The sequence below is a fragment of the Nuphar pumila genome, chromosome 15, assembly GCF_984573655.1.
Source record: "Nuphar pumila chromosome 15, dmNupPumi1.hap1.1, whole genome shotgun sequence".
Classification (NCBI taxonomy): Eukaryota; Viridiplantae; Streptophyta; class Magnoliopsida; order Nymphaeales; family Nymphaeaceae; genus Nuphar; species Nuphar pumila.
Genome location: NC_143263.1, coordinates 89,172,867 through 89,199,363, shown reverse-complemented (window position 1 = coordinate 89,199,363; position 26,497 = coordinate 89,172,867). Strand labels below are relative to the sequence as shown.

Here is a 26,497-nt window from a genome sequence, read left to right as displayed (position 1 = left end):
GTATGACTAAGTTTTTACGCTGGCTGTCACTGGCCTACCGCAACCCCCCTCCTTTATCCGGGCTTGGGACCGACAGTGTATAACTAAACAGTTATACACAGGCGGAGTTAAGTTTTGACCTTGTAAAAGCCCTAAAAAAAATTATTTTTACGTACCTAATACCTCTGACCAGAGGACCAAACCTAGAGTCAACCTTAAACCTTAGTTTGTAGCAACTTTGGAGGGCCTTGAGATGTCATGGGCCCAATATATGGTTGGTGAACTCCGCACAAAGTTCCTGGCTCGCGTTATTCCAATTGACAAGTGGAACAGTAGGGTGACAACAGACCTTCGTTGTCTCCTGGAGTTGTTAAACAACTTGTTATGGTGGTTGGGTTTGCTCCATATCGCAATCAAGGAGCCCTCTCGAGAGCTCTATAGAAAAGTGAATGAACGCCCCTGAAAGGCCCTTGAGTTGTTGTAAGCGCGAATCAATGATGAATTCAGAATCGTGAAATTAGAGATTTTGTGGGACGTTAGATGGGAACTTTAATGGGTGTAGATGTGCACTCGATCTTTCCAGTAGACCCTAACGCCGAAATTCCTAGAGGATACAAGGTTGAAACTGACGACATTGTACGATGAGCTCAAGACTTGGCTCCGATGCGGTCCCCAACTAGTACCACCCAAGAAGGTTAACCATCCAGTCGAGCCACCCAGGCCAACTCCCCCTTTCGCTCCTCCTTGTTCTTCCTCTCAGTTAACCTCGAAGGGAGTTGACCAGACCCTCAACGACGACCGTCGCTCAATAACTCCCCCGACGATGACTACGGCCAAAGGACGACCATCGCCTGGTTCAAGAATGATCTCCATTTCTATGACAATGAGGCACTGAGCCCCGCAAACCCAGAGTTTCGGTCGCTCACCGTTTACATCTTCGACCCATGCAACTACGGGGAATCAACGTCTAGCTTCGACAGGCCTGGCTTTGCCGCCCAACCCTGGGGGAGATCCCTCTCCCTCTCAACGAAGAATAACATAAGAAGTGGAGGTCAGGACAATGCTCGACACCCCGCTCGCTTGTGACTGTCCATCAGACCTTTGCCGAGTCATGGGGCATCAACCAAGAGGTGGCTCAGGCCGGTTTTGACCCGATCCTTACTGGTTCTTAGACCCCAAATCAATTGCCACCGATTTTGGACATGGATCCACCTCCCCCTTAAAGTGGATCCAAAAGTCACTGCAGATGGATCTTAGTACTTTGGATCATACATTACAAGTGGATCCCTTTGGGGTTGTTATGCACCTGCCACCCTCTTTATTTGGATAATCAATAAACATCTTTCTACCGCCAGCTTCTCCGAATCAATGTTTGATTGGTCCGCATCCTTTGGAGATTGTGTTTCCTTCATGGCTCTTAGAAGTCAAGCGAAACTGGAAGAAACGAAAGCGGACCATACTCTGCCACTGCGCACATCTTGAGGTTGAAGATGAATGACTGCAGCAGTGCTTGGAGTTTCCTCAAGGCATGTTTGAGAGGGGTGGATTGTTGCAAGCCCTTTTCTGCCCGAGGTTCGACTAGGAGAATCCGCCCCAACCCAGGATCCGCCTAGCTGGAGTCTCGCTCAGCTTGGACTGCACAGAGGGAGTCCCCCTTTTCCTAGGAATCTCCAAACAAACTTGCCCAACCCGGAGTCCTATCCATGCTTGGACTATGGTGGGATGCTCCCTGGAATCCCATCCAGGGTGGGAGTGTGTTTGTACTTTTACTAATTTTCCCTCATGTAAAGCTATATATAGATGTATCATGTTTAGTTTATTTTTAATGAAGTTTATTCAAAGATCTCTCTAAGCTTTGTTCTTGGTTCATGTTCTTGTTCTCCGAGAGAACATATTTCTCCTTCGCCTCTCTTTCACGCCCGTCATCGACCCGAAGGGAACACTTTTTCTCCCTCTCTTGCCATCAACCCCTCATCCACCTCACGCTTCCCTGTGTAGCCAACCATGAGAGATGTCTCTCTCTCCTCCAATGCTACATGCCCCTCCTGCTCGTGGTCCGCACCTCTCTCTGGAGTCGTGCCTCATGTCCAAATTGTCGGAATTCGTAGGATCGTTCTCTGCGGGAGTTCAGATCCTAACAAATCCTCAATGATATCTATTTAGAACAATGTCATTTTTACCCTTAAGGAACACAAACATAACATGATAGATTTATAATTTCGTCATTTGATTGTTTTTCCTAGTCTCGAGCTATAAGTTACTTAAAAAGAAAAACAAAAACAAAATTACACATGACATTTTTGTATGCTATGTAGAAGACAGAATTGACTATGCATTACTGCTGTTCCCAGTGACATGAATGAACACGCATACACGCTCATGCATCTTTACATGCACATGATTACTTATATTGTGGTATGCATTTCTATTTGCTTGTGTCAATGTACATAGTTAGATATAGATATGCAGATATATCAGCACAATTATTGTCATGAAGACTTCTCATCATCCATCTGCTCCTTTATGTTTCTTCTCCTTGCACTTTATTAATAAAATTAATGTTTCTTGGCCTCGAAAAAAGGGGCATGAAGACATGTAGACCTGCATATATTCTATGGTTTGTATGCCATCTTGTATGCAAATGCACCTATTTTTGCACATTTAGATGCACTTAGTGTTGGTATGCCCCACCACACATGCATATGGATGTAACACAGTATTGGAACTTGCAATGACACCCATGCGAGTTTTCTTGCTCTTTCAGGATTGGTCAGTACTTAGTGGCACATAATCCATCTTGTCTATATCTCATATTCCCACATGTATATCTACACCCACTGGCCTGTACCAACAAAGAAAGAGAAATAAAGCACAGGAAGTTGCTACAAGGTCATTTAAAAAGAATATGAGAAACTCATGTATAAAATTCTTATAGCTCCAATTGGACATTACATGGGTTGGCTTCTGCTGTGTAGGAACTGGACTGGTCTTCACTCTTTATTGCTAACCATCCTCCATATCATATACTCTTCCTCTATGCTATCTTCTGTATTGTGATGTCTTATCACTACCGCTGCATATTTGCTTAATAGTGAACTCTGTTTTGAGTTAAAAAGAAAAAGGACAGCTAACTGGCTCATGCGGATGGGAGTTAGTTTTCACATAATTCACTGTTTAATTCCTTTCAAAGCAATTGCCTTGTCACTTGCTATTAGCATCTCGCTTTATATTTTCTTAATTTTTTAGTATATTCTTTGTTGATATGTTATAGTGGATCAACCTGTTCGTCTGTGCCATGATTAACTTTTTGAGAATAAATTTGTCTGAATTAGGTCGCTCAAGTTGGGGATATTGCCAGTTCCTTTTGGAGAGGCAAGACCTTATCAATCAATGGTTTCTCATGCTCATAATCCTGTAGATACACCATCTTTTTCATGGCATGACAGAAAGTCCAAACAAGGAAAGGAATCATGTGTTCTTACAAGATCTTGCTTGCTGCCCCTGAGTTTTGACAATGGTGCAACCGGGTATGATTGATTTTACTTGAGAATGATGTCTTGGAAGTAAGATTTTTTGGCTTGACAGTTGTTTATAAATGTTGCAAGGGTGCTGTTGAGGCGATTGCACCTCTACAACATTGATGGAATGGATAGTGGGGCCCTCTTCACAGCACTCTCTGTCTGTCTCTCTCTCATTGATATTGAAGTAGTTGGCCTGTAAGTGGTAATTATGATAAGCAGTAACAAAGGACAGTTTATTGCAGTTTTGTTATTTCAGTCATGTTTGGCTAGATCTTATCTGTACATAGGGCTGTTATACTTTTATGTTAAGTAAGACATGGATGATCTGCTAAACCAAGAGGCCCAAGACAGTGTTGATTGTCTTGGCTCTCATTCTCTTCAATGTGTCACATTTTCTATGTGTGTCTAAGTGCATGCTTATCTTCATCTTAGTTACAACTTACTGATGCTTCTATATAGGATCTAGGTACTTGCATTAATTCCAACTTGCTTGCCTGTGTGTTTCCAAGTGTTGTTTCCTGAGGAAGGAAAGGGATGCGGTATTTGTTTTCCACTTTTATTAATCTTACAATCTAGTATTCTAGTTATTTCTCTTTTTTCACAATGTGGATTCAAGGATTCTTCTGATTTACTTTTTATAGATGTTTTTTTTTACATAATTCGATATTATGGTGTTAAGTACATCACTTTAGAGCTCAAAAGGGGCTTGACATAGTGGGGATGGTCCTTGGCTATCGTACTGATGGTTAAGATTCAATTCCTGTGGGTGTCACCTTCCTGCCCAGCATATTGTCATGAAGTGGCGCAGAAACCAAGATACTCCAAACCGAAATCCAAATGCCAAACCAAAAAGCATTTGGATACAAACAAGACACATTAAAACAAATACAATACAAATATTGTGAATAAATGATTTCATTAATAATGAACATTAAAATACGAAAAGAAAAATACATAAAGACCTCACTATAAAATACATTCAAACACTCAACAACCTAAAACCTACCCATCATTCTCACACTCACCATAAGCACACACACCTCATATATAAAGAGAGAAAAGAGATAGAGTAAAGAGAGGAGAGAGGAAGTCCTCTCCCACTGTTGAATGGCTAGACAACTAGTGTAAACTCAACTTTAGTTGACTTTACAATTAAGATATACTATATAAATATATTATATATATAAATATATACACAAAATATGTACAAAAGGATAGAGTAATCTTAATGCCCCCCTCAAACTTACGGTGACTCACTGTGAGTTTGCAATTATAAAAGAACCCATTACAGAAAATGTCTTCATTGACTTCTTCAAGTTCTTCCGTGCTTCCTTATGTAAAAGATTTCATAAATAACAAATGAAGATATGAAAGCCTTCAAATATCACCAAAAAAGTCCAAATTGATACAAAAGTGGACAAATATCAACAAGGAACCCACTATGGGATTCACTCACAAACCCACAAAGGGGTATACCAGAGCAGGGTTACTCGAAACACTATAGGACTCGGGGAAGCGTGCTTCTCCGAAAAACGTTTCGGAAGAGCAAAATATGTCGCTTCTGAAATGCACGGGGAAACACACCTCACATTATGGGGAAGCACGCTTCCCATTTCGCTTCCCAATATCAAGAAAAGCATTTTCTTTTTTTGGGTGGCTTGGAACCTTTAACAAATTTTTTTTTGCCCAATATCGGAAAAACTCGATTGCTATTCACTTCCCACTCGAATCCTAGGTCGCTTCCCTCTTTGTTTTCTCTTCGCTTCCCTTCTCGCTTTTGAGACAATTCCCGGTTCGCTTCTAGAAGCGCCTCGCTTCCCACTTCCGTTTCTTGAATCGCTTCTTGCTTCCGGTTCCTCGACTGGCAACTCTGTACAAGAGTTACCGAAAGCTTCTTAGGTAGGTGGAAAGCGTGCTTCCCGAAAACTTGCTTCAGAAGCATGATACTTCTCACTTCTGAAACTTCATGGGAATCTCGATTCTCCCACACTTTTTCTATTCTTCCCACATGCATGACCTCTTTTCATGTTTTTCATATATTTCCTCTCACACTTTCACTCACTTCTCATGTATTTTTTCTAAATTGGTAACCATCATTATTAGATTTTAACAAAAAATTAACTCTTACTGAAAGAATAATCAATTTTATTTTAATTTTTATTTGCTTCTTGTTCGATTCCTATTCAGTTACCATATTGCTTCATTTTTTTATTCCTATTTCGCTTTCAAATTGATATTTCGCTTCCCGCTTCTTGCAAATTTTAAAATGCTTCACTTCTCGCTTCCACTTCCCGTATCGTTTCCTGCTTCCACTTCCTAGTTTGGCAACCTTGGGGTATACTCACAAACACCCACACAAGGGATCACAAGAACATAAACACAAAGTGCACATGCACTAATCCACTAAGGGACAATACAAAGTGCCAATATTTGCAATACAAACAGCCACTATGGGCAATACAATGCATTAAGGCACAAGAGCAAGAACAACAATCATAAAAATCATAATATTTCATTCATAATAAAACTCACAAAGGAGTTAGAATGCTTAAAGAAGCATTTTCAACTCATTAATCCAAAGTTATACTAATGACAAGGAGGAATGAACACAAGCCATATATAAAAATCCAAAATCCAAAATCATACACAAGCATAACCAATCAAAGGTGTCTTTTAAAATAATTTTGCACAATGAGATATTTTTTAATAGGGCAATATCTTATAGTCAAGCCTTCATGCCACACAATCATTAATGGCACATAAAAACTGTGATTGAAATGAGCGGAAGATAAATATAAGCCAACTAAGGGCATACAAAGGCACAATACAATGTGCATAATCACCAGTCCACTAGGGACAACACAAAAAGCCAACTAGGGCTTGCAAGTTGCAACAAATATAAAAATATAAGATTTTATTGATAGAATGCTTCACAAGAAGCTTAACATGGATGGGGACAATGTATCCCTATTTATACACAAAAGCAAAAGTAGGGAGCCTTGGGAGCTCCCATAGAGTCGTTGCGAGCTCTCAACGACTATCTTTTGAAGACAAGAGTGGCTCGTGGTGTGGTGCACATGTTTTTGCTTCTTTCCTCTATTTTCTTCTCTTTTCTCATCTCTTGTATATCTTTCTATCTATTTTACCCCTAGTAAGAATGGATGGTCATGTAAAAGTCACCATCATACCTAAGAAACTTAACGATACTAATTTTGTAATGTGGTCTTCAATTGTGAAGCACCACCTTTGGGGAAAGGGGTTGTGCGGACTAGTAGATGGTTTCGATCCAAAACTTAAACTAGTTCTCACCAAGGTAGAAAGCGGAAAAGAATTATCTCTCATAGATGATAAAACCAAGGCTTTAGTCACTTATGAGAGAAAGCGAAAAGAATGGAGAATAGGACATGACAAGATTATGGCTTGCCTTGTCAATAGCGTGGATCTTATTTAATGCTCTAGCCTTGCCAAATTTGAGCATGCCGATAAGGCTTGGGAATACCTTAAGAATATGTGTTTCCTTAAAGATATTGCACATGTATGTAATTTACAGAACAAAGTTCGTACCATGACCCAAAAAGACAAGAGTATTAGATAATACTATAATGCCTTGTCCGAACTTTGGAAAGAGTTATCTCTTCTTGAGCCTAAGTGGCATTCTCCCGATGACATTGAGCTCCGCCAAAAACAACTTGATGTAGAACATTTTTATCAATTCATAAATAGATTGAGACCGAAATTTGAAGGTACCAAATCGGCACTCTTACATAGAGGCAAAATTCCCTCTATTGTTGACACTATTGAAGAGTCAACTATGGAGGAGAATAGGCTTAAAGGGCATATTTTGAAGAATGAAGATGACTCTGTTCTTGCCGCCTCTAGACCAGGCAATTACATGCACACATATAAACCACCTAAATGGACCAAGATCTAGATTAAGGAGCTCTAGGGGTCTTGAGGTAGAGATCGAATTCTTGGATTTGAAGGAGGATCTAGTGTGTTTACTTTTAGAACATGCATCGTAAACTTTGTTTAAAACAAAATTCAATTTTGGTAAACCTTTTACAAGATCATGCTTAATGATTTTTGAAATAACACTAGAACTTGCATGACCAAGTCTCCTATGCCCAATCCAACAATCATCTTTGCCATTAGATATAAAATACACATTAGAATCATGCAATTTGTCTAATTTAACAACATAAATATTTTTAACACGATTTTCAAAAAATTTAACATTAGTTTTAATATCAATTACTTGACAATAAGATTCATCAAAACTAACTCTATGATCCTTATCACATAGTTGGCTAATGCTAAGAAGATTGTGTTGTAGCCTTTTTACCTAAAACACATTTTCAATGAGTTTAGAGCTTTCATTACCAATGGTACCTATACCAGTGATTGTTCTCCTCCCATTGTCTCCATAGACAACCGATCCACGATCTTGCATTATGAGAAAATGAAAATATGATTTGTCCCCTGCCATATGTTTTGAGCATTCACTATCCAAAATACATATATCATCATCAATCTTGACTTCAAAACATACCTACAAAAGGAACAAGTTCATTTTGAGGCTTTTGGTACCCCAAATTTGTTTGAGTCCATTTGAGCTAGTCCATAATCTTAGTTGATCCTTAGGAATCCACTTGGCTTTCACCTTGTGTGAATTCTTTTGAAACCAACAAGCATTGTATACATGATCCTTCTTGCCACACAAATTGCAAATGACAAATGACAAATGGAGTACTTGACAATTTAGTTTTAACAAGAAGCCTCTTTAAAGGAGTGTTCTTTAGAACATATCCTATTCCTTCTTTTATAAAAACTCCTATTTGTGAGCCAAGCATAGCATCTAGCATTTTGGTATCAACAACAAACTTAGCAATAAATCAACATTCTTTTTCTCAATCACATCATTCTTGCTATAAACAGCATTTTTCTCACTTATCAAGACATTTATTTCATTTTGCAAACATTCATTTTTAATACAAAAAGTATTTTTCTCATTTAGTAAAGCATCCTTTTCACTTTGCAAAATTCAATGTTTTTGGTTAAGTACTTAACATTTTTCTTAGGTCCTTTGTTTTCAATTCGAACTTTGTCAAAATTATTTAACAATCTTTCAAATGCCTCTAGAAGTTCATCATAAGAACAAGAAGAGTGTTCATCATCAATTACCTCATCATGGTCATCTTGATTGGCCATGAAACAAACATTTGCAACTTCATGTTCGCTTTCATCGGATTAAGTCATCTTCATCACTTCAAGTTGTTATCGTAATCTTCTTGTTTTTTTTTTCTCTTTGTTGTGGAGATTCTTCTTCAATGAGGGACAATCAATTCTAATTTGTCTCGGTTTCTTGCATTCAAAACAAATGATTTCATCTTTTGGTTGATCCTTCGGAGAAGTTGATTTCTTTGAGAATCTCCTACCACTTGATTGACCTTTCTTTTGATATCTAAGGAATTTCAGAAAAATTCTTGTTATCATGGAAACCTCTTCTTTTTCACTTGCTCTTTCTTTATCGGAACTTGAATCCATATTTGATGACTTTGCTTTTAAATCAAGTCTTTTTCTCCTTTACTTCTACATCATTATCTTCTCTTTTCAAAGATATTTTATGAGTAATGAGTGAACCCATCAATTCGTCTAAGGATAGTTTGTTGAGATCTTTAGCTTCCTCGATGGCGGTTACTTTCGGACTCTTAAGACTTTGGAAGAGACTGAAATATCTTGCTCAATAGCTTCGAGCTTGGGTATTCCTTGCAGAGAGCTTTCAATCCATTGATAATGTTGGTAAATCTTGTGAACATTATAATGAAAAAGGCGGAAGCACCAATAAAGCAAACCACTCTTTTAGAAGAGTGATGCCAAGAACCAAGAACACAAACACTAAAAGTGTATACAAAACCCACTAAAGGGAAAAGTGCCTAAAAGTCATAAGTTGGATATTATTGAAGAAAGAAAGAAGAGGGTGAAAAACCCATAACAATACAAGAGAGAGCCTCTTCTATTTATAGAGGAGGAAACTAAAGTGGAGGGACCACAAGGGGGCTCCCATCTAGTCGTTGGGAGCCCCAACGATCGAGTTAATGTCAAAACACAAACACAAGGGCTATTGAAACAATATTTCATTAAAAGAAATTTCACAAAACTCTAATTCCAATTGATTTAAAAAAACACATTTTACATACCCAAGAAATAACCATAATGTTTCAAAACAAATTTGAAAAATATATCATGAATACCTTTTAAAGATTAAACAAGAGATACATACCGAAATATGAGAGCCTTGAGTTCAAGCCATACATCAATCCAAATTTTCCTTTCGAAGCACAAACTTGAACAAGATGCCAAGATCAAGAATCCCTCATTCTGATACCATGTCACGAAGTGGCACAAAAACCAAGATACTCCAAACCGAAATTCAAATGCCAAACCAAAAAGCATTTGGATACAAACAAGACACATTAAAATAAATTCATTACAAATATTGTGAATAAATGATTTCATTAATAATGAACATTAAAAATACAAAAAGAAAAATACATAAAGACCTCACTACAAAATACACTCAAAAGCCTAAAACCTACCCATCACTCTCACACTCACAGTAATCACACACACACCCCATATATAGAGAGTAAAGAGAGGAGAGAGGAAGTCCTCTCTAGCTGTTGGACTAGGTACAATGGCTAGATTGACTCTCTCTTGGACCTAGTACAGTGGTTAGAAAGACTAGTCGTTGGACATAGTTCCCAACAACTACTTTAATTGACTTTACAATTAATATATATACATATATATAATATATTATATAAATATATTTTATATGTGTATAAATATATATATACATATATATGTACATATATATAATATATTATATATACACAAAATATGTACAAAAGGATAGCATAATCTTAACACATATGCCATGGGGGCGAGGGTCCTAGCCACGGAGTTTTTCCCCCTGGGGGTTCGATCTATTATCTACCTGTTACTAGGCTTTGGGTTTCTCCGTTTAACTAAATAAAAAAATGGTACAACACTTTAAATTTTGTTTTTTTTTTTGTTATTTTTTTCATTGTTTAGTCAGTATTGATGGTGTTGCTTATGCACATATATGTATGTGACAAAGATTTGTAGTGTTCAAAACAAGGTTATCGAAAGCACCACAAGACATGGGGAAGCATGCTTCTCCAAAGCGCATTTCGGAAGCACGAAATGCTGCGCTTTTGAAACGTGCTGGGAAGTGTGTTTCCCATTTAGGGGAAACTCACTTCCACTTCTTTTTTTCATTTTTTATTTTTGTTTTTCTTTCTTTTTTCTCTTTTTTTCGCTTTCCCCTCGCTTCCTAGGTCGCTTTCGGTTCGCTTCTCTTCTCACTTTTGAGACGATTCCTAATTCGCTTCTAAGTCGTCCCGCGCTTCTCGCTTTCTAAAATTTTGGAAGTACCTTGCTTCTCGCTTCCCGCTTCCCGCTTCCGCTTCCCGAATCGCTTCCCGCTCCCGCTTCCCCGACTGGCAACTCTGGTTCAAATAGATAGGGTTTTATATATGTATATACCTTAAGTATCCCTTTATGGTTCATTACTTTATTCTGATGTGGGACCAAGCAGCATCACAAGTATCTCATGTGCATGCAAAAACAGTTCAATACATCTTTGAGGTGCATCTAGACGTGTCTAGTTCTACTGAACTTCAATGAATCCAAGTCGACACTGCTTGTCCTGTATTTTTTTTGTTTAATTTGACAGTTGCACCACCTAAAGTCTTTGGTGGCCATGTCTTGTTTAGGTATTTCACTTCATAATTTCATAAGTTTTTTGCTCAACTTTACTACTTCAGACTTTCACTGTGCAAATTTTAATCCTTTTGAATTAACACGATTTTGATATTTATGGCTGCTTTCAAGTTATACCTTCTGGCTTTTGGTACAGGATGATGTAATGGATGAATTTCGTGTTGGTGTTAAGTTTGGTTGAACTTAAGGTTTTTCATGTTCTCATGCTGAACATATGTGATATCAGCATTGCAGGCATTCTCTTAATTCTCTCTTAGACTGGAAGATATCCCTTGTTGTAATGTGGAAGTTACATCTGTTGAGCTCATAAGCTGACCTTTTGGGTTGCAGATAGTCCCTGTTAAAACAATGGGAGATGTATATCATGATTTTGTAAAAGTGGATTTAGAGCTTATCCTTTGGTTTTTTCTGCAGAAATGTTGACTTAAGGCAAATGTTGAAGTCTCTGAGCTCATTTTGTCCCTGTTTGGAGCGTTTATTCTTTGAATCCTCTGGAACAGGTTTTCTAGTCTCTCTCTTATGGATCTTTAATTAGTTGTTTCCAAATATTCCTTTTTCATTCATAGATTTGCAAATGACAGGCAGAGATGTAAGTTTAAAAAGTGCTACCTGTTTAGACCTGGTTAATGGATGTCCTCTTTTATCCTCCTTGACCCTTCGTGGTTTCAAGCTTAGTGATCACAAAGTTCGTATACTTCTCAAGGTAAGTTTCAGTTGGTTGTCTTCAGTTTATTATACTACTGATTTCCAAATCTAAACATGATTTTTTTATCCAAAGCTGTTTTTTTTTTGTGTGTGTGTGGCAACTAATTGTTTTTTCTTGAGCTTTCTGTTTGTTTAGTAGTATGGTTTAAGAAAAGTTTCATACCAGGAGTTTGAACAACAGGTGGCGGAAGTTTGAGGCATATAGCTGAAATCTAGTGTTCTTTCACCTACTGCAGGGATTCCGGCATCTGAAGCTTATAGATTTCTCATCTGCATACTCAATTACGGGGATGTTTCTAAGGTCTGCCAGTGCACTAAACTTGAATGTTTGAAATAGAAATGGCCTATATATGATCGGATTGGGCTCAAGATAAACAGCTTCCTGTCTGTCCTCGTGCAATTTGCACAGGCTCAGGTGACTCAGGATGAGTTGTGTCAACTTGGTCAGGCTACCTGACCAAGATTTGCTTTCATCTCAGGTTTCTTTTATTCTCAATAAAAAATACCTTTTAAGCTTTTTGTCTTCCAAAGGCTTGCTCACAGCTTAGCTTGATCAGGAGTCTCAGCAACCGCACATATGAGCTACTACTAGAGGTCTTAATTTTGCGTGACTGCATGCATCTTAAAGAGGTGAGAATCTGCATTACGTTGATTGAATGGCTTTTCATATATATTATCATCATTGTCATCATCATAATCCTTCCTAACAGGGTTTATTTGATAGAGATTTTTGTTTGCCTTTTTAACTCCGTATACAGGTGGAAGTTGACAATTTTTTGTCAGCAATTTTGAAAGGGGAGTGCAAGTTTCTCAGATATCTTGTAAGACAGCAAATCAATTAGTTATTCTTAGTCACATGTTGCCTGTCAAGATATTTTTGCTTTCAGCCTTTGTTCTTATTTCTTTTTTGGGAAATAGGACATATCAAATAAAGATGGTCTTGCTTCTGCTGGAGATTGGTTTGACAGAAGTTATAACCCAAGGTCAAGAAAAGTGCAATGGATCTCTTTTTTTATTTTGAAGCTCACCTTGCTAAGAGTTCCACTCATTTTACGCAGCTATGTTTCTATTCAACGCGTTTTGGCAGAAAGACCTGAGATCCAATTGGTTGCTGAGTTTCCCATAGATAAAAGGTTCCTTGGCTTTTATTGACCTTTCTCTCATTTTCCTTGTTATAGATCACACTTTTTAATGGGAAACCATCTCTGTTGATTTATTCTTTTATCTTCAGTGACATAGAGCAAGCAATTGATGGTGAAATAAACAGCTATACCAGTACACCTTATACACTCAGTCCCATGTCATTGGAGAACTCATTGTCCATGGTTTCATCAGATAGTAGCTATGGCAGTGATCCAGGTAGTGGCAATGAGGATCTTCACAATATTGATTCTACACTTTATGAAGAATTCTATGATGGATCAGAGTACTTCATGTTGTGAAGTCTCAGAGCATGCCTTCACTAGTCAAAGCAATGTTAAGGACTCTCTCTCTCTCTCTCTCTCTCTCTCTCTCTCTCTCTCTCCTGTGTGTGGAGCTTCTCATGGTCTTTGGTAAAAGTGTTGCTAATCAATGAAACAGATTCATTTACAAAGGCATTTTTGTATCATTTTCTCTTGTAGTCTACAGAAAAAGTAATATGTTTCTTTTGTTGACAATGTTAAGAGATTTGATTTTTTTTTAAATGCAAACTTGTTTATTGAACTGCAAGTTAACTAAAATTGATCTTTTGAAAGGAACATTTAATAAAAAATGGATCCTTTACTGCAGTTGTCTGTATGGAGCTTGAAAACTCTGCATTTCTGTTTGCTGTTATTCTTTTGATGAATGAACTTTGTTGTGCAATATCATCATTACCATGAAAGTCATGGTTACATGATATTTCGCCAGTTAAGTGATATAAGCTAAACATGTTTTTTTTATGGGGTGATTTAAAATTTCTCATTTTTTTCATCTTTTTTCCACAAAAATGTTTCCATTTATTTATTAAGAACAAGTTGGAGAGTAGATGGTTCTGTACAATCCTGAATAATTGCATATTTTGGTGGTGTGAAAGGCTAGAATAATTTTCTGGATATTACAACCTTAGAAGTATTAGTGGCATAAAATCCAGTGCAACATAAACTAAATTGCTTCTTAAGGGCCTGCTAAAAACTAGAAAAGCTTAGTGTGCAATTCTTCATGGAATTTTTGAGATTCTCTCTCTTCTAAAATAATGGGTTTCATATGTCAATCATCAGATCTTTGATTTCCCGTTTAACAGACATGGATAACAATTCATTCACTTGGGTTGTACATCGTTTGAAACAGCAGTGAAAATGAGGTGGGTAAATAGGCTAGAACTAGTATATAAATGACTGGGTCACGAGAGAGGATGATCCCATGTTTGTCACAGACAAATGTTGAGCTCTCTTTCATGCTGAGCACTGAACACACGTGATGGAAAGGGAGATGCCATATTGCCAACAAGCATTCTGCATGGAAATTCGTATAGTGCCAAGGCTACTTTTTTTTTTATCAGAAGTTAAAGTATACCCAAATAGTTTATAAAAACAATGTGCACATATAAGATCAACAGCTCTGTTCCACACTTGCAAAACGTGTTGGATAGATGCTAAATCTTGCATGTGATCTAAATCAGCTGTACTCAACACTTTCAAAGCATGTTAAGTGATTAAGTTCATATCTGCAACTTTATGGATGGTTGACAAGGTCCACATACATGTTTTTTGGTAGTGTTTTTTTTTTTTTTGAGAGGACAAGGTCCGCATGCATTAACCACCCATAAATAACTATCTTATTTTTAACAGTGTGTTCTTGGGGGTTGGGAGAAATGATACATCTTTGTTTTCCTTTTTTACGCTATTGGTTTGTACAAAGTGGTGTCCCTTAGAGAAATTATCCAACTGAATGGACAAAACTACTCCATAGTGGTTCAAACTTCCCTTTGCCATGCTAGAGAAGTTATCCAATGATCAAGCTTAAGAAGATTATGTAAGTGGAAACGAAAATGTCATGTTTATCTGCTTGGGCTATTCTTTCTGAAGCATATCTGCATGGGAAAAATAGTCATGAACATGCAAAGGTTTGTTCATATTTTGTCAGACTTTCTCGAGTACTTTCTATGTTTTTTTTTAAAGGTAAGCTGGGGTTAGACATACCCCTACCAGTTATACAACTGTACCATTGGGTTTTGAACCTAAAACTTCACTAGCTGCTCCTACCAGACAAGCGGAACCCTTGGTGAGGACTCTATGCTGGTTATCAGCTATAGAAAATTTTGACAGAAAATGAGTGTACTATACGGCTAATTTGATGTGATTCCTTTAAAACCTTACAATTTTCGATATTCTCCTAATGTCAAAAATCACAAATATTTGACATCATTAGGACACTTTTACCTTTTGTAATTGCGAATTTATGCATTTTTGGGGTACAATTATTTCACCCGCCGAATATGTTCAATACCATTTAAATCCAGAATCATAATTTTTTTATGTGAATTTAGACATCATGAACTCATATAAATTTATTTGCGGATCTCGGCAAAATTGAAACGATCAAATTTACAAATATCATACTCTTTGGCATATAATAAATATTTTTGCATAAAAATATTTGTGAAATATCTTCCACGAATAACATATTTTCACATATATCCTGAAATTACATAAATTTATGTGCGAAACACTTGCCACTAATTTCGCAAATAAGTTACTTTTTTTTTATATATTGCACGCTCTCACATGAAGTTATTTGCAAATCTCTAGATATCGCAAATATCGTACTTAAATGTTTGCGAAACTATGACAAATATATGATATTTTTTAGTTTTTGTGAATTTATCAAATTATATAGAAACCTGTTGTGGTTCTCAACCTGCTTATTTTCTCATAATTTAGGGCTTTTATTTGTCTTTTCTCTCCAACTGTGGTCCATAACCTGCTTTCCTTTCGACGACTATTTTTAACTCATTTGCATATATCATACTTGTTTACGTATATGTTTCAAAATCTCGTGAAGTATATTTGCAAAAATCTTATTGGTCGGCAAAAATCAAATGGTTTTGCAGAATTGTTTCTCCATTAACAATTGCAAAAATTGAATAGTCAATATAATTAAAATAGATCTAAATACAGTTGGTTTACACAAAATCAGATAACTTGAATTTTAACAATTACAAAGTTACATTCAATACATGAGCTTCATTACAAAGTTATAGTAAAAGTTTAACTTGATTCATTCAATTACAAAATATAACTTGATTCATCTAATTACAAATGTAAGTTTAACTTGATCTATTACAAAGATTCATAATTGTCCACAACTCAACCAGTAGAATACTCTGTCTTTGCCTTTTTTATTATATTGTTTACCCTAATAACTTTTTATTAGTAAACAACTAACTATAACGAGCTTCTCAAACTAGTGAACAATTGATATATAAACACATACATGCATGAGTTGAAAATAGTTGCCAAAATTAATAGTTGAAAGCAAAGTAGGTTGTGGACCACTGGTTGGAAAGAAAAAAAAGCCCTACATTATGCAAAAAATAAGCACATTGAGGACCGCATCGTGTTTCTATATAATTTGAGAAATTCGCAAAAAATAAAAAATATCACATATTTGTCATAGTTATGCAAATATTTAAGTATGATATTTACGATATCTAGAGATTCACAAATAACTTCATTTGTGAGCGAGCAATATATGAAAAAATGTAAGCTATTTGCAAAATTAAAAGTAAATATTTTGCATATAAATTTATGCAATTTCAGGATATATGTAAAAATATGTTATTTGCGAGAGACTTTTATGCAAAAATATTTATTATATGTGAAAGGGTATGATATTTATGATTTTGATAGTTTCAGTTTTATCGAGATTTCACAAATAAATTTATGTGAGTTTAAGGCGTAAATTGCGATTTTGGATTTAAGTGGGTGTTGAACATATTCAATAGGCAGTACAATTTTATCACAAAAATGCATAAATTCATAGTTGTGATGGATAAAAGCGTCCTAACAATGTCAGATATTTGTGATTTTAAACATCATATGAATATAAAAAAAGTATAGGTTTTTAGAACTTAACCATACAACATTTCCAGAAACTTTGATTTGGCGAATTAGACTAATTAGTCTAGACCAGAAATTTAGAAAACACTTGTGAGAGTTTGGAGGCTTTCAAGTAGGTATGGACTGTGAGAGTTTTTTTTTTTTTTTAAGAGTTGATAGCTTCCATTTCAGACCACGGCTAGGCAGTTTGAAACGAGGCATTTGCCTTTACCTAATGATAAGGGTTCGCCTGTTTCACGCCATAGAAGCAGCAATCAGCAGAAGTGAAAATCACTTCAAAGCCCCTTTCTTGGGCCGAAAATTCTTCCTGGGGGAGGGGGGAAGAGGGGAGGTGTGACTGGTTTCATTTGAAACCCATTGTTGCGGGAGAAAAAAAACAAAGGTGGGTCCCACTCGCTCTTTCTCGCCCGTTGTTTGTTTCATGCCAGGTGGGAAAGAGCACCACTTTCATGTGAAAGTGGGCCTTTCACATAAAAGTAGGCATGAAACAAACAACCCTAAGAGTTAAAACCTCACCTTCGGGTTCAGATGCAATCAGATGCCTTTACACAGGGGCAACTAGTTATAAGATCTGAAGATCTGATGGATCGGAGGTTGTAGTTGAAATTGAGAGATGGGAAACCAAATCCCTTCCCCTTTCATGTCTCATCTCCCCAATTTGTGACCCCAAACAGCGAAGGGAGGGGCATATGAGAGATTCACATACAGAGTCTTATAAGCATTCACTTGGAGCAGGGAATGAATGCCTCTTCCCTCAATGTAGGAGTCTTAGGTCTCTCTCTCTCTCTCTCCTAGAGACATATCTGACTTCATGCCAAGGATAAACACCCAAGTCATGTCAAGAATAAACAGGCAAGTGACATGGTGGGCTTCCTCAAAATTATGGTTGTGCTTTTCACAATGACAGCCGCGTGCTGGCAGCCCACCACTTTTGTGCAAAAGCATGCTAATAAATCCCCATACAAACAAACGCACAAAAGGAAAAGGCATGACACTTTTGGGGTGGATGCGGATAAACAAAACACCAATGAACTGCATGGTGTTGCACAAACTTTCTTTTACCTTTTTTCCTTCCAAACTTTAGGGCTCTAGTACACGCATTGGTGGTACATTTCACTCCATCAGGTAACTTTTTTTCATGCTTTTGTTGATGACAAGGCACCCCTGGTCCATATGCTATGATTTCACATCTATATAAATATAATCATAAATATACTGTTTTACTCAAATATTTTACTTTTTTTCCTAAACTCCAACATTATCAAAATAGAGGCGCCAACTCCAACCCGTCCAACTCAGCTAAGACTAGATGGCTTTATGTACTGTTCCATGCCCATAGATAAATTTGGCTGTTCCTTCTGTGTACACCTGTGTTTCTTTAGCCAACCTGTTAATATGTACAAAGTAAAAATTCATGAACAGGCACCCAAATTCAAGCATGTTAATAAGATTGACATGACATGACCTTTTGATTTGTTTGGAGTCAGTAAAGTTGAATACTGATTGTCTTTCCATGTATACTTTCATAAAATTTCGGGTCTTTTCCTTCGATTTGTTTGGTGACATTAAAGTTTAATGACTTTCCATGTGGGCTTTTCATAAAAATTTTGGGTCTTTTCATGTTCTTTCCCTCCACAAAATTTGCCGTGAGTTGGTCAACTCATTCATAATAGAATATTTACATCTTGCAAGTTGGTACACGTATATATGCAGGGTTATTTGATGTCACACGCCCTATACTTTTTTATAAAATTGCCACTGGACAGTCGATGCTCAAGAATTTCTCATGATACATCAATTGTCTTCATGAAAAGATTAACTTATCATACCTATGGTGACTCTAGCATGTGGTGTACATGCATACTAGAACATGAACGCAGACTAAACAAAACTAGAGATGTAAAAATAACTTAGGATTAGTGGGAAAAAAACTTACGATTTTCTGACAACTTTGCTTAGGGTGGAAGCTGCAGCAAATGTTTCTCCATCCAGATATCTGTTCTCTCCTTTGATTCCCAGTTTGATTCTCCTATCCAATTCACTTGCATCAGCTGTGAATGGGCTATCCGATGCCTGCAGATATCCATTTTTTTGTTTAAGGAGTAGAACATGTAACACACACACACACACACACACTCACTCACCATGACCCACCCCCATATATCAGCATAGGAAGGAATATGGGCAGAATAAGGAACAACATCTGCAGAGGAAACTTAGATTCAGCAAATTATCTTAAAAAAATGATTGCATATATATATATATATATATATATATATATATATATATATATATATATATATATATATATATATATATATATATATAGAGAGAGAGAGAGAGAGAGAGAGAGAGAGAGAGAGATTTTCTGCTTTTCCGACAATAATATGTGACAGAGGTAGTAATATAAAGAAAGCTCTTTAAATCTATTTCAGATAAGACTGCAATGGTAGTTTTCTCATCCTTTTATTCATTCGAAGACGGTGTATTGCCATTTATTGAATGAAGTAACAACTAACCCCAAAAAGTCGCTTATATTAATTTTGGAAATTAGGGAAATGGGGAGGTGAAAAATCCAAACTTACTTGCCCCTGGATCAATTAATTAACCAAGAAGATTTTGATAATTTTACCATAAAACAGAACACTAGAACAGGTAAAGCATAATAACTAAAAGAACAAAAATCAATGGGAAAAATTAACTAACATTTGAATACTTGTCTGAGGGTGTTGTAGATGCAGGAAAACACCTCTGTGTGAGACAAAGCTCCGGCCGGACCAGCCTGAAAAACAGCAGAAAATGTAAGTGAAATTGTTATAAGATTGTCACAGAAATGAGAAATTTGTCTACTGCAGATGCCTCCTACCTGTGTAACAAAGATTCCATCAGGGTTCAGTTTTGGTTTCACTATGCTCTCGTAGAAGGATTTTGTGTACAACTGATAGCATGGTCCTCCTTCGATTGGATCTGCCAAATCTCCAATGATCACATCGAAGTGATCATTTCTGCTCTCTAGCTCCACTCTGCAACAACAAAATCCTCTTTTAAATTTGATATATTCTTTTTCAAGTACCAAGTTTTTTCGTTTTATAGTTCTTTGCAGTTTTATGTTTTAACAATGAGATTGAAACCAAAGTTGTTAGTAGAGAAAGTTGGACTGAGAAGCAATTCGGGAAGTGAGAGTGGGAAGCGAGGCACCTCTAAAATTTTACGAAGCAAGACGCGTGAAACGACTTGAAAACAAACCCAGAAGAGAGAGAGAGAGAGAGAGAGAGAGAGAGAGAGAGAGAGAGAGAGAGAGAGAGAGAGAGAGAATCGGGCTTTTGAAGGAGTTTTCAATGTTTTTCTTAAATTTGATCGTACAGATGCATTGTACATATACTATTCTGATAAACAGATAAGTTTTTATAAGATTTAAAAATTGACGGTCCAAGATCTTTCTAAATAGTAAAGGCTTACAAAATAATGTTTTTCATAAAAACCATGATCCAAGGGTCATTTTCTAGTAAATTGATCTCACTGAACACATCACTGAAGACTCAGATTTAAATAATACATAGGAAAACCCTTTTAAAACCCAATTAACCTTAGCAGATACCACTTTCTCTCTTATATATATAATATGAGAACGCATTATCAATATATATATATATATATATATAGAGAGAGAGAGAGAGAGAGAGATAGATAGAGAGAGAGAGAAAGACCGCCGGGTGGGAGGAGCTTTTTTTATTTCATAATTTGGAGAGCTTTATTTATTGCATAATTTGGATAAGGAATCGAACATATAGGTCTTAAAGTGAACAGCAAAATATAAATAAATAGAAGAAAAGTTGAAGGAAAAAGAAATAAAACCACCTTGCGTCATTGATGATTAGATGAAGTCTGGGATCACAGAAGGTTTCTTTGTTGGCAACCAGGTATGATTTGCAGAAATTCACCACTTCCTAACTCAAGAACAAGAGAGAGAAAGTTAACAAGGGTAAGGGTGATATATATATATATATATATATATATATATATATATATATATATATATATATATATATATATATATATATATATATATATATATATCACTAGAATACGAAAACTAATGTCAGAACTGCGATTTTCATGGATTTTTTGTTTTTTCCCTCTTGAAACTAACCATGCTGATGCCATCTACATGTTTGGTTTTATAAGAACCCGTTCTTGAATCATTCAATTTTGATGCATAAGCTAGATTTTTTTAAGACTTTAAAATCAATGACTCATAATCTTTATAAATATTCAAGCATTAAAAATTCACATTTTTTTATCGAAAATACAAGATCCAATGGTTGATTCCTCACACATCTACCATGCCAAGCACATCCATATTTTCAGTGGCTATATATAGGAGAGAAGCCCATGGAAGAATGGGAAAGAATTCATATGCGTGATCGTATATAATATACCTCGTCTATATCACACATGACTACGCTTTGGATGGATTTGTGTTTGAGAATCTCTCTCGCAGTTGAACCTTCACCACCTCCCATTATGAAAACCGTCTTGGGACTGCCAAAAAGATAATGAGCATATACAAGATGTGAGAGAGAGGGAGGGAGAGAGAGAGAGAGAGAGATACTTTGGCTGATGTAGGAGCGCAGGGTGTACGAGTGATTCATGGTAGATAAATTCGTCAATCTCTGCACTCTGAAGCTTCCCATCGATAACTAATGCCTGCATCAATAGATTCAATACCAATTCTTCTTCATTGAAAAAGAGTACTTTAACAATAAGTAGAAAAACTACTCTCACCCTCTCTTAACACACGCACCTTGCCAAAGGGCTTGGTGTCAAGCAGAGCAATGTCCTGGTATTGACTGCAGCCTGTATGCAAAATGCTGCAAACCCACCAAGAATAAAAGAAAGAAAGAAAAAGATTAGTTTTTCCCTTTTTAATGCCTTGATCCAATTAACCAAGATAAAGAAAAAGAAAATGGAGAAAAATGTGAAAACTATTGAGTGAGGACTACCTATTCAAAGCAAAACTCCAGCGCAGGTCCTGCTCTATTTCTTCTTCATACCAACAACTCCTCCTCCTCCCTTCACCAAAAACCAGGCTTTGATGATGTATCCCATTGCCAACAATACCAGACATATCGCCCATTTCCAACTCTTAAGCAAACAAGAGAAAAAGAAAGAAGTGATAGTGGGAAGAATAGGAGGGAGCGTGAAGGGTATTATAATGAGGGTGGTGGCAGAGAAATCGATAATGGTGATGATTTCACAAAGGAATTTGAGTGCAGCAAGAAAAGGAGAGAAATCGGCATGGGTTTTTCTCGAAAGAAGGATGGGTGTGTGATGGTGATGAGTGCATGATGATGATGACAGCCAGGAAGATAGGAGTCTCTGTTCATTATCATCGTCCCTTCCCTGCTTGGCATACTCGAGTGCTGCTCAGTCAGCCTGCAAAGTGCAGCATCACATTCCCAACCGCCCCCTCAAACACCCCCACCCCCCACAAACTTAGCCAATCAAATCCTGACACGTGGATGAATGGCATGATTTCTTAGCAGATACGAATCGTCCCATCAGAACTCCTTGGCAAAAACTCGCCAATGCTCTCCTGAGATTCCAAGTGGATGCATCAGATGGCATTGATTGGTGAGGTGACAGTTTTTTTTCTTTTCTTTTTCGACAGAGAAAACTGGCGTTAGGCAGGGTTCGAACTTGCAACGGCTCAACACAAGGTGACTAGCACTAACTGCTCCTGCCAGACAAGCTGAGCCCCCGTTGGTAAGGTGATCGAGTTTTACTAGCACTTTAGTTGGGTGAGCCCTCTGGATCAATATGGCAAGATGGTTAGGCAAGTGGGTTCACGGGGTTTTGCTTGGCCAAGTTCGCTGGAACCAATGAGTTATGATGGCCAATCAGGTTGGTTCACTATCTTGACTTGACTAGAGCTGCTAGAACCAATGTTTAATTACTCAGAGAATTTTTGAGCCCTTAGAGAATATTACGACCTGACAAAGTGACACGCTTGGAGTTGTTCAAGGAAAAGAGTCCTGTTGCTCAGTTCTTGGTTCTTATTCATTCGATGGAGACCTTGACCTATTGTATGAGTGGAAGTTCAGTCCAGTCAACACATACAATCATAATACATATACATAATATAAAATGGAAATCTCATTTAAACTTAATATCAATCAAAACGTGCACCAAGTATTTTATTATCTACAATTTTTTCTACTGGTCCAAAATATTCTAACAAGAAATTAAAAAAGCAGATGATTTCAAAAATCTTATGATAGTTCAAAGGAATGTTGTGTCAAACTTACCCTGAAACTACCTGTTTGATCACTTGTTTACAGATTTGGTTAAGACTCGATCAAGTCATCTTGGGCTTGGATTGGCTAACTTGCCACATCTAGCTTTTCTACTGAAAAATTGGTCTCAAAAGTCACTGCTTGGCTCAAAAGCAAGGTCACAAATATCAGTGATGCTTTTTGAAAAACTAACATGATTTTATCATGATATATTCAGAAAAAGACTTCTCATCACAAAATCACGGTATTTAAAAAAAAAATACTTTATTTTTTGAAGTATTGTTGTCTTATCGAGATATTGTCTTGATACCATTAATGGGGACTCCGCTTGTATGGTAGGAGCAGCTAGTGCACGTCACCTTGTGTTGAGAGGTTGCATGTTCCAAACCCAATGATATAGTTGTATAACTGCCTTTAAAAAAAAAGATAAATTGTCTTCATACTAACGTATTCTAAGATCGTTTTTGTTGCACGTATTTTCCAAATCTTATATATACTATAATATTTTCCTAAAGAACAAAAAAACGTATATAATATATCTTTGAACAATACTCAGATTGGTGGCACTGTCGAGATTTACGTATGGAACCCTAAGTTGGGAGTTTTGAGGCTTAGACAGAAAAAATCGCCGAAGTGCGTGAAACCAATAGTTAGACGCCACGTAAACGTGTCATTATGGGGGGCAAAATTGTGTTGTGTTGTGCCTGGTTGGTGGGCCATGATTGGTACGGTGTTAGCCGTGGGAAAAAAAAATCGGGGCGAGGAATTGAGAAACATCCCCGAGCTCATTTTGGAGGGTGGTGGTGGGATGGGGAGGGGGGCGTGGTGGGGCCCGCACCTCGTGATTCGATAGATGGCATCATGCACGTTGCCATGCATGAGAGCATGATGATGATGGTGGTGGATACAGATTTTTCGTGTAAAGGGAAAAAAGATCATGATGATGATGATGGATGGGGGTTGGTGACGGGGAGGGTAGGTCTTGGATGGAGCGAGGGGGCGTGCCTCTGGTCATCATCATGTTTGGCCGATCCAAACGGCGTGGGCATGCCAGACAGTCATCATCATCACACACACGCACCATCACCATCCCCCACAACATTAACCCTAACGTCTACCTATGGTCTTCTGATGAATCATTGTGGATATATACATAGAGAGAGAGTGTGTGTGTGAGGTGCTCAAATGGAGAAAATTTTTAGTAGTACTGTTTTAGCATCAGTGACTTTTAGTGTCTCTATTTTAACACCATCAAAAGTTTTTTTTTTTCGCAAAATGATACTATCACCCTAGTGACGGACACACAGAATGAGTGACCTTCGTTTGAGCACCTATCAAATGATCAACTACCAATTTGTGTGTATATATATATGTGTGTGTTAAATGAGTTTTCTGTTATTTCTTGGATTTTTACAGTTTTGACTTTATAAATGTGTTAGGCATGATCGATCTACGACGAATCCACACTTGGATCATGTTTTTGATGAAAAAATGATATTTGGAGCCTTGAAAATTTACAAAGATTTTTTACCATTGATTTTTTGAACGTTATAAAAATTCACCCATGTGTCAAATCCCTATAAATCAAGTACATAGATCAAATCTATACGATCAGAATTTAAAAATAAAATGAAAAAAGCTTGAAAAACTCATTTAGCATTGACCCATTACTCTCTCTCTTTATATATATATATATATATATATATATATATATATATATATATATATATATATATATATATATATATAAAACCCTTCGCGGGTTGGTAAGAAGTCCGTCTTGGTTGGTAAGACGGAAAGTCTTGGACAAAGAAAAGAGAGTGCTCGATCGAAAGGCCAACAACGTAATTACATAGATAAGTCTATGTTCCTCTCGATCGAACTATATGACGTCCAGAAAGAAAGACGACCTCACCTTATCGTAGATGGTGTTAGTGAGAGCTGGCGTGGGTTCCTTTCCCCCCTGTTGACCTTCTTTTGTAGATAGAAGAAACCATGAGTGGAAACAAGACCAGATTTGCGTAGCAGTATATATATATAAGATTTTTATAGGTTTTTTTGCAAATTTAACCCTACTGATCAGTGTAGTCCATTTGCTATGAATCGACTATTGGATCATCATAATCAGATCAAAAAATACAATATTTTATACTTAAATATTTATGAAATTTCTAAGTCACTGATTTTCAACCTTTAAAAGGTCCTTCTGGATGATCCAAGAGTTTATTTTTATAAAAATTAGGCATCTAGATCACATCCATATGGTGAAATTTTTGAAAAAAAAGTAAAAAAAAACCTATAAAAATCTTGGTTAATACCAGTAAACATATTTTAGTTACCCATATATATATATATATATATATATATATATATATATATATATATATATATATATATATATATAATATATATAGGAAAATGTGTAGGTACTTGATAAATAGGTGCCTAACCCGTGCTTAATCATGCTAATCGTCTATCGCACGCATGTGATGAACGATCAACACAAAAAACTGGTAAAAATGCTAAAAAAACTTGATTTTTGTGCCAAATAAGGCTTTAGAGTGCTTTTGAAGTGCCTCTAAATGGTCCACAAGGACACACAACATTAAAAAAAAGGTTTTTAGCGGCATTTTATAAGCAGCTAAAGGTTCCAGCAGAACTAGGACCTTTAGTGGCACTGTAGAAGTGCCGCTAATACCCACTTTTATCCGTTTTTACATATTTTTGCATAAAAAAAGTTGAGTGTTCATCGTGCATGCGATGGATGCTCAGCAACATCGAGTAGGTGTTCAAGCACCGATTGATTAAGCACTTACGTATCACTCACTGTCTATATATAAATATATATCAGATGCCCCTTTTCCACTTTTTTTTACTTTTAGGCGGTCTTGGAACTAAAAGTCAGGGCGGAACCCATATATATCTTTAGCGGTAAGATCACCGCTAAAAATGCTAGAACTTGAAAAAAAAGATGTGCCTGCGCCATTGATACGTTTTATCTGATATCATTAGACTAAATTAGTGGATGATGACTCACTGTTATATATATATATATGAAGGAGACATTTGATGATACTTGGATGCGCAGATGCATACCACATTCTTTTTT

The 26,497-nt window shown here is 36.8% G+C and overlaps 2 protein-coding genes across 2 annotated transcripts in view; one reads left to right on the top strand and one right to left on the bottom strand.

Annotated features, from left to right (window-relative positions):
• LOC149815945 (F-box protein At4g02760-like) overlaps positions 1–13,780 on the top strand; it is a 38,276-nt gene extending 24,496 nt beyond the window's left edge. Inside the window, exons 3-12 of the mRNA XM_089990666.1 lie at positions 3,312–3,506; positions 3,585–3,695; positions 11,721–11,806; positions 11,888–12,009; positions 12,248–12,312; positions 12,569–12,641; positions 12,770–12,832; positions 12,930–12,994; positions 13,070–13,144; positions 13,243–13,780. Coding sequence (XP_089846792.1) covers positions 3,312–3,506; positions 3,585–3,695; positions 11,721–11,806; positions 11,888–12,009; positions 12,248–12,312; positions 12,569–12,641; positions 12,770–12,832; positions 12,930–12,994; positions 13,070–13,144; positions 13,243–13,453 — 1,066 coding nt within the window. The 3' untranslated portion in view covers positions 13,454–13,780. The remainder of the gene's footprint in view (positions 1–3,311; positions 3,507–3,584; positions 3,696–11,720; positions 11,807–11,887; positions 12,010–12,247; positions 12,313–12,568; positions 12,642–12,769; positions 12,833–12,929; positions 12,995–13,069; positions 13,145–13,242) is intronic.
• A 4,617-nt stretch (positions 13,781–18,397) lies between these two features.
• On the bottom strand, positions 18,398–22,229 carry LOC149815944 (thermospermine synthase ACL5-like). The gene is made up of 10 exons (XM_089989975.1): positions 22,096–22,229; positions 21,897–21,963; positions 21,705–21,799; positions 21,532–21,634; positions 20,951–21,039; positions 19,959–20,115; positions 19,799–19,874; positions 19,237–19,295; positions 19,029–19,165; positions 18,398–18,479 (listed from the first exon to the last, which is right to left on the bottom strand). Exons 1-10 carry the CDS (start codon positions 22,227–22,229, stop codon positions 18,398–18,400), a joined length of 999 nt encoding a protein of 332 aa, XP_089846101.1.
• Positions 22,230–26,497: the final 4,268 nt, after the last annotated feature.

Bases quoted from the DNA above. Each gene is read 5' to 3' on its own strand.
- LOC149815944 (XM_089989975.1), bottom strand. From the start codon at position 22,229: ATGGGCGATATGTCTGGTATTGTTGGCAATGGGATACATCATCAAAGC. The intron at 21,040-21,531 runs GTATATTATATA...TTCTTGAGTTAG, and splicing joins TCATGTGTGATATAGACGAG to GAAGTGGTGAATTTCTGCAA. The intron at 19,296-19,798 runs GTTAGTTAATTT...TTTCCTCTGCAG, and splicing joins CCTCAGACAAGTATTCAAAT to ATGTTGTTCCTTATTCTGCC.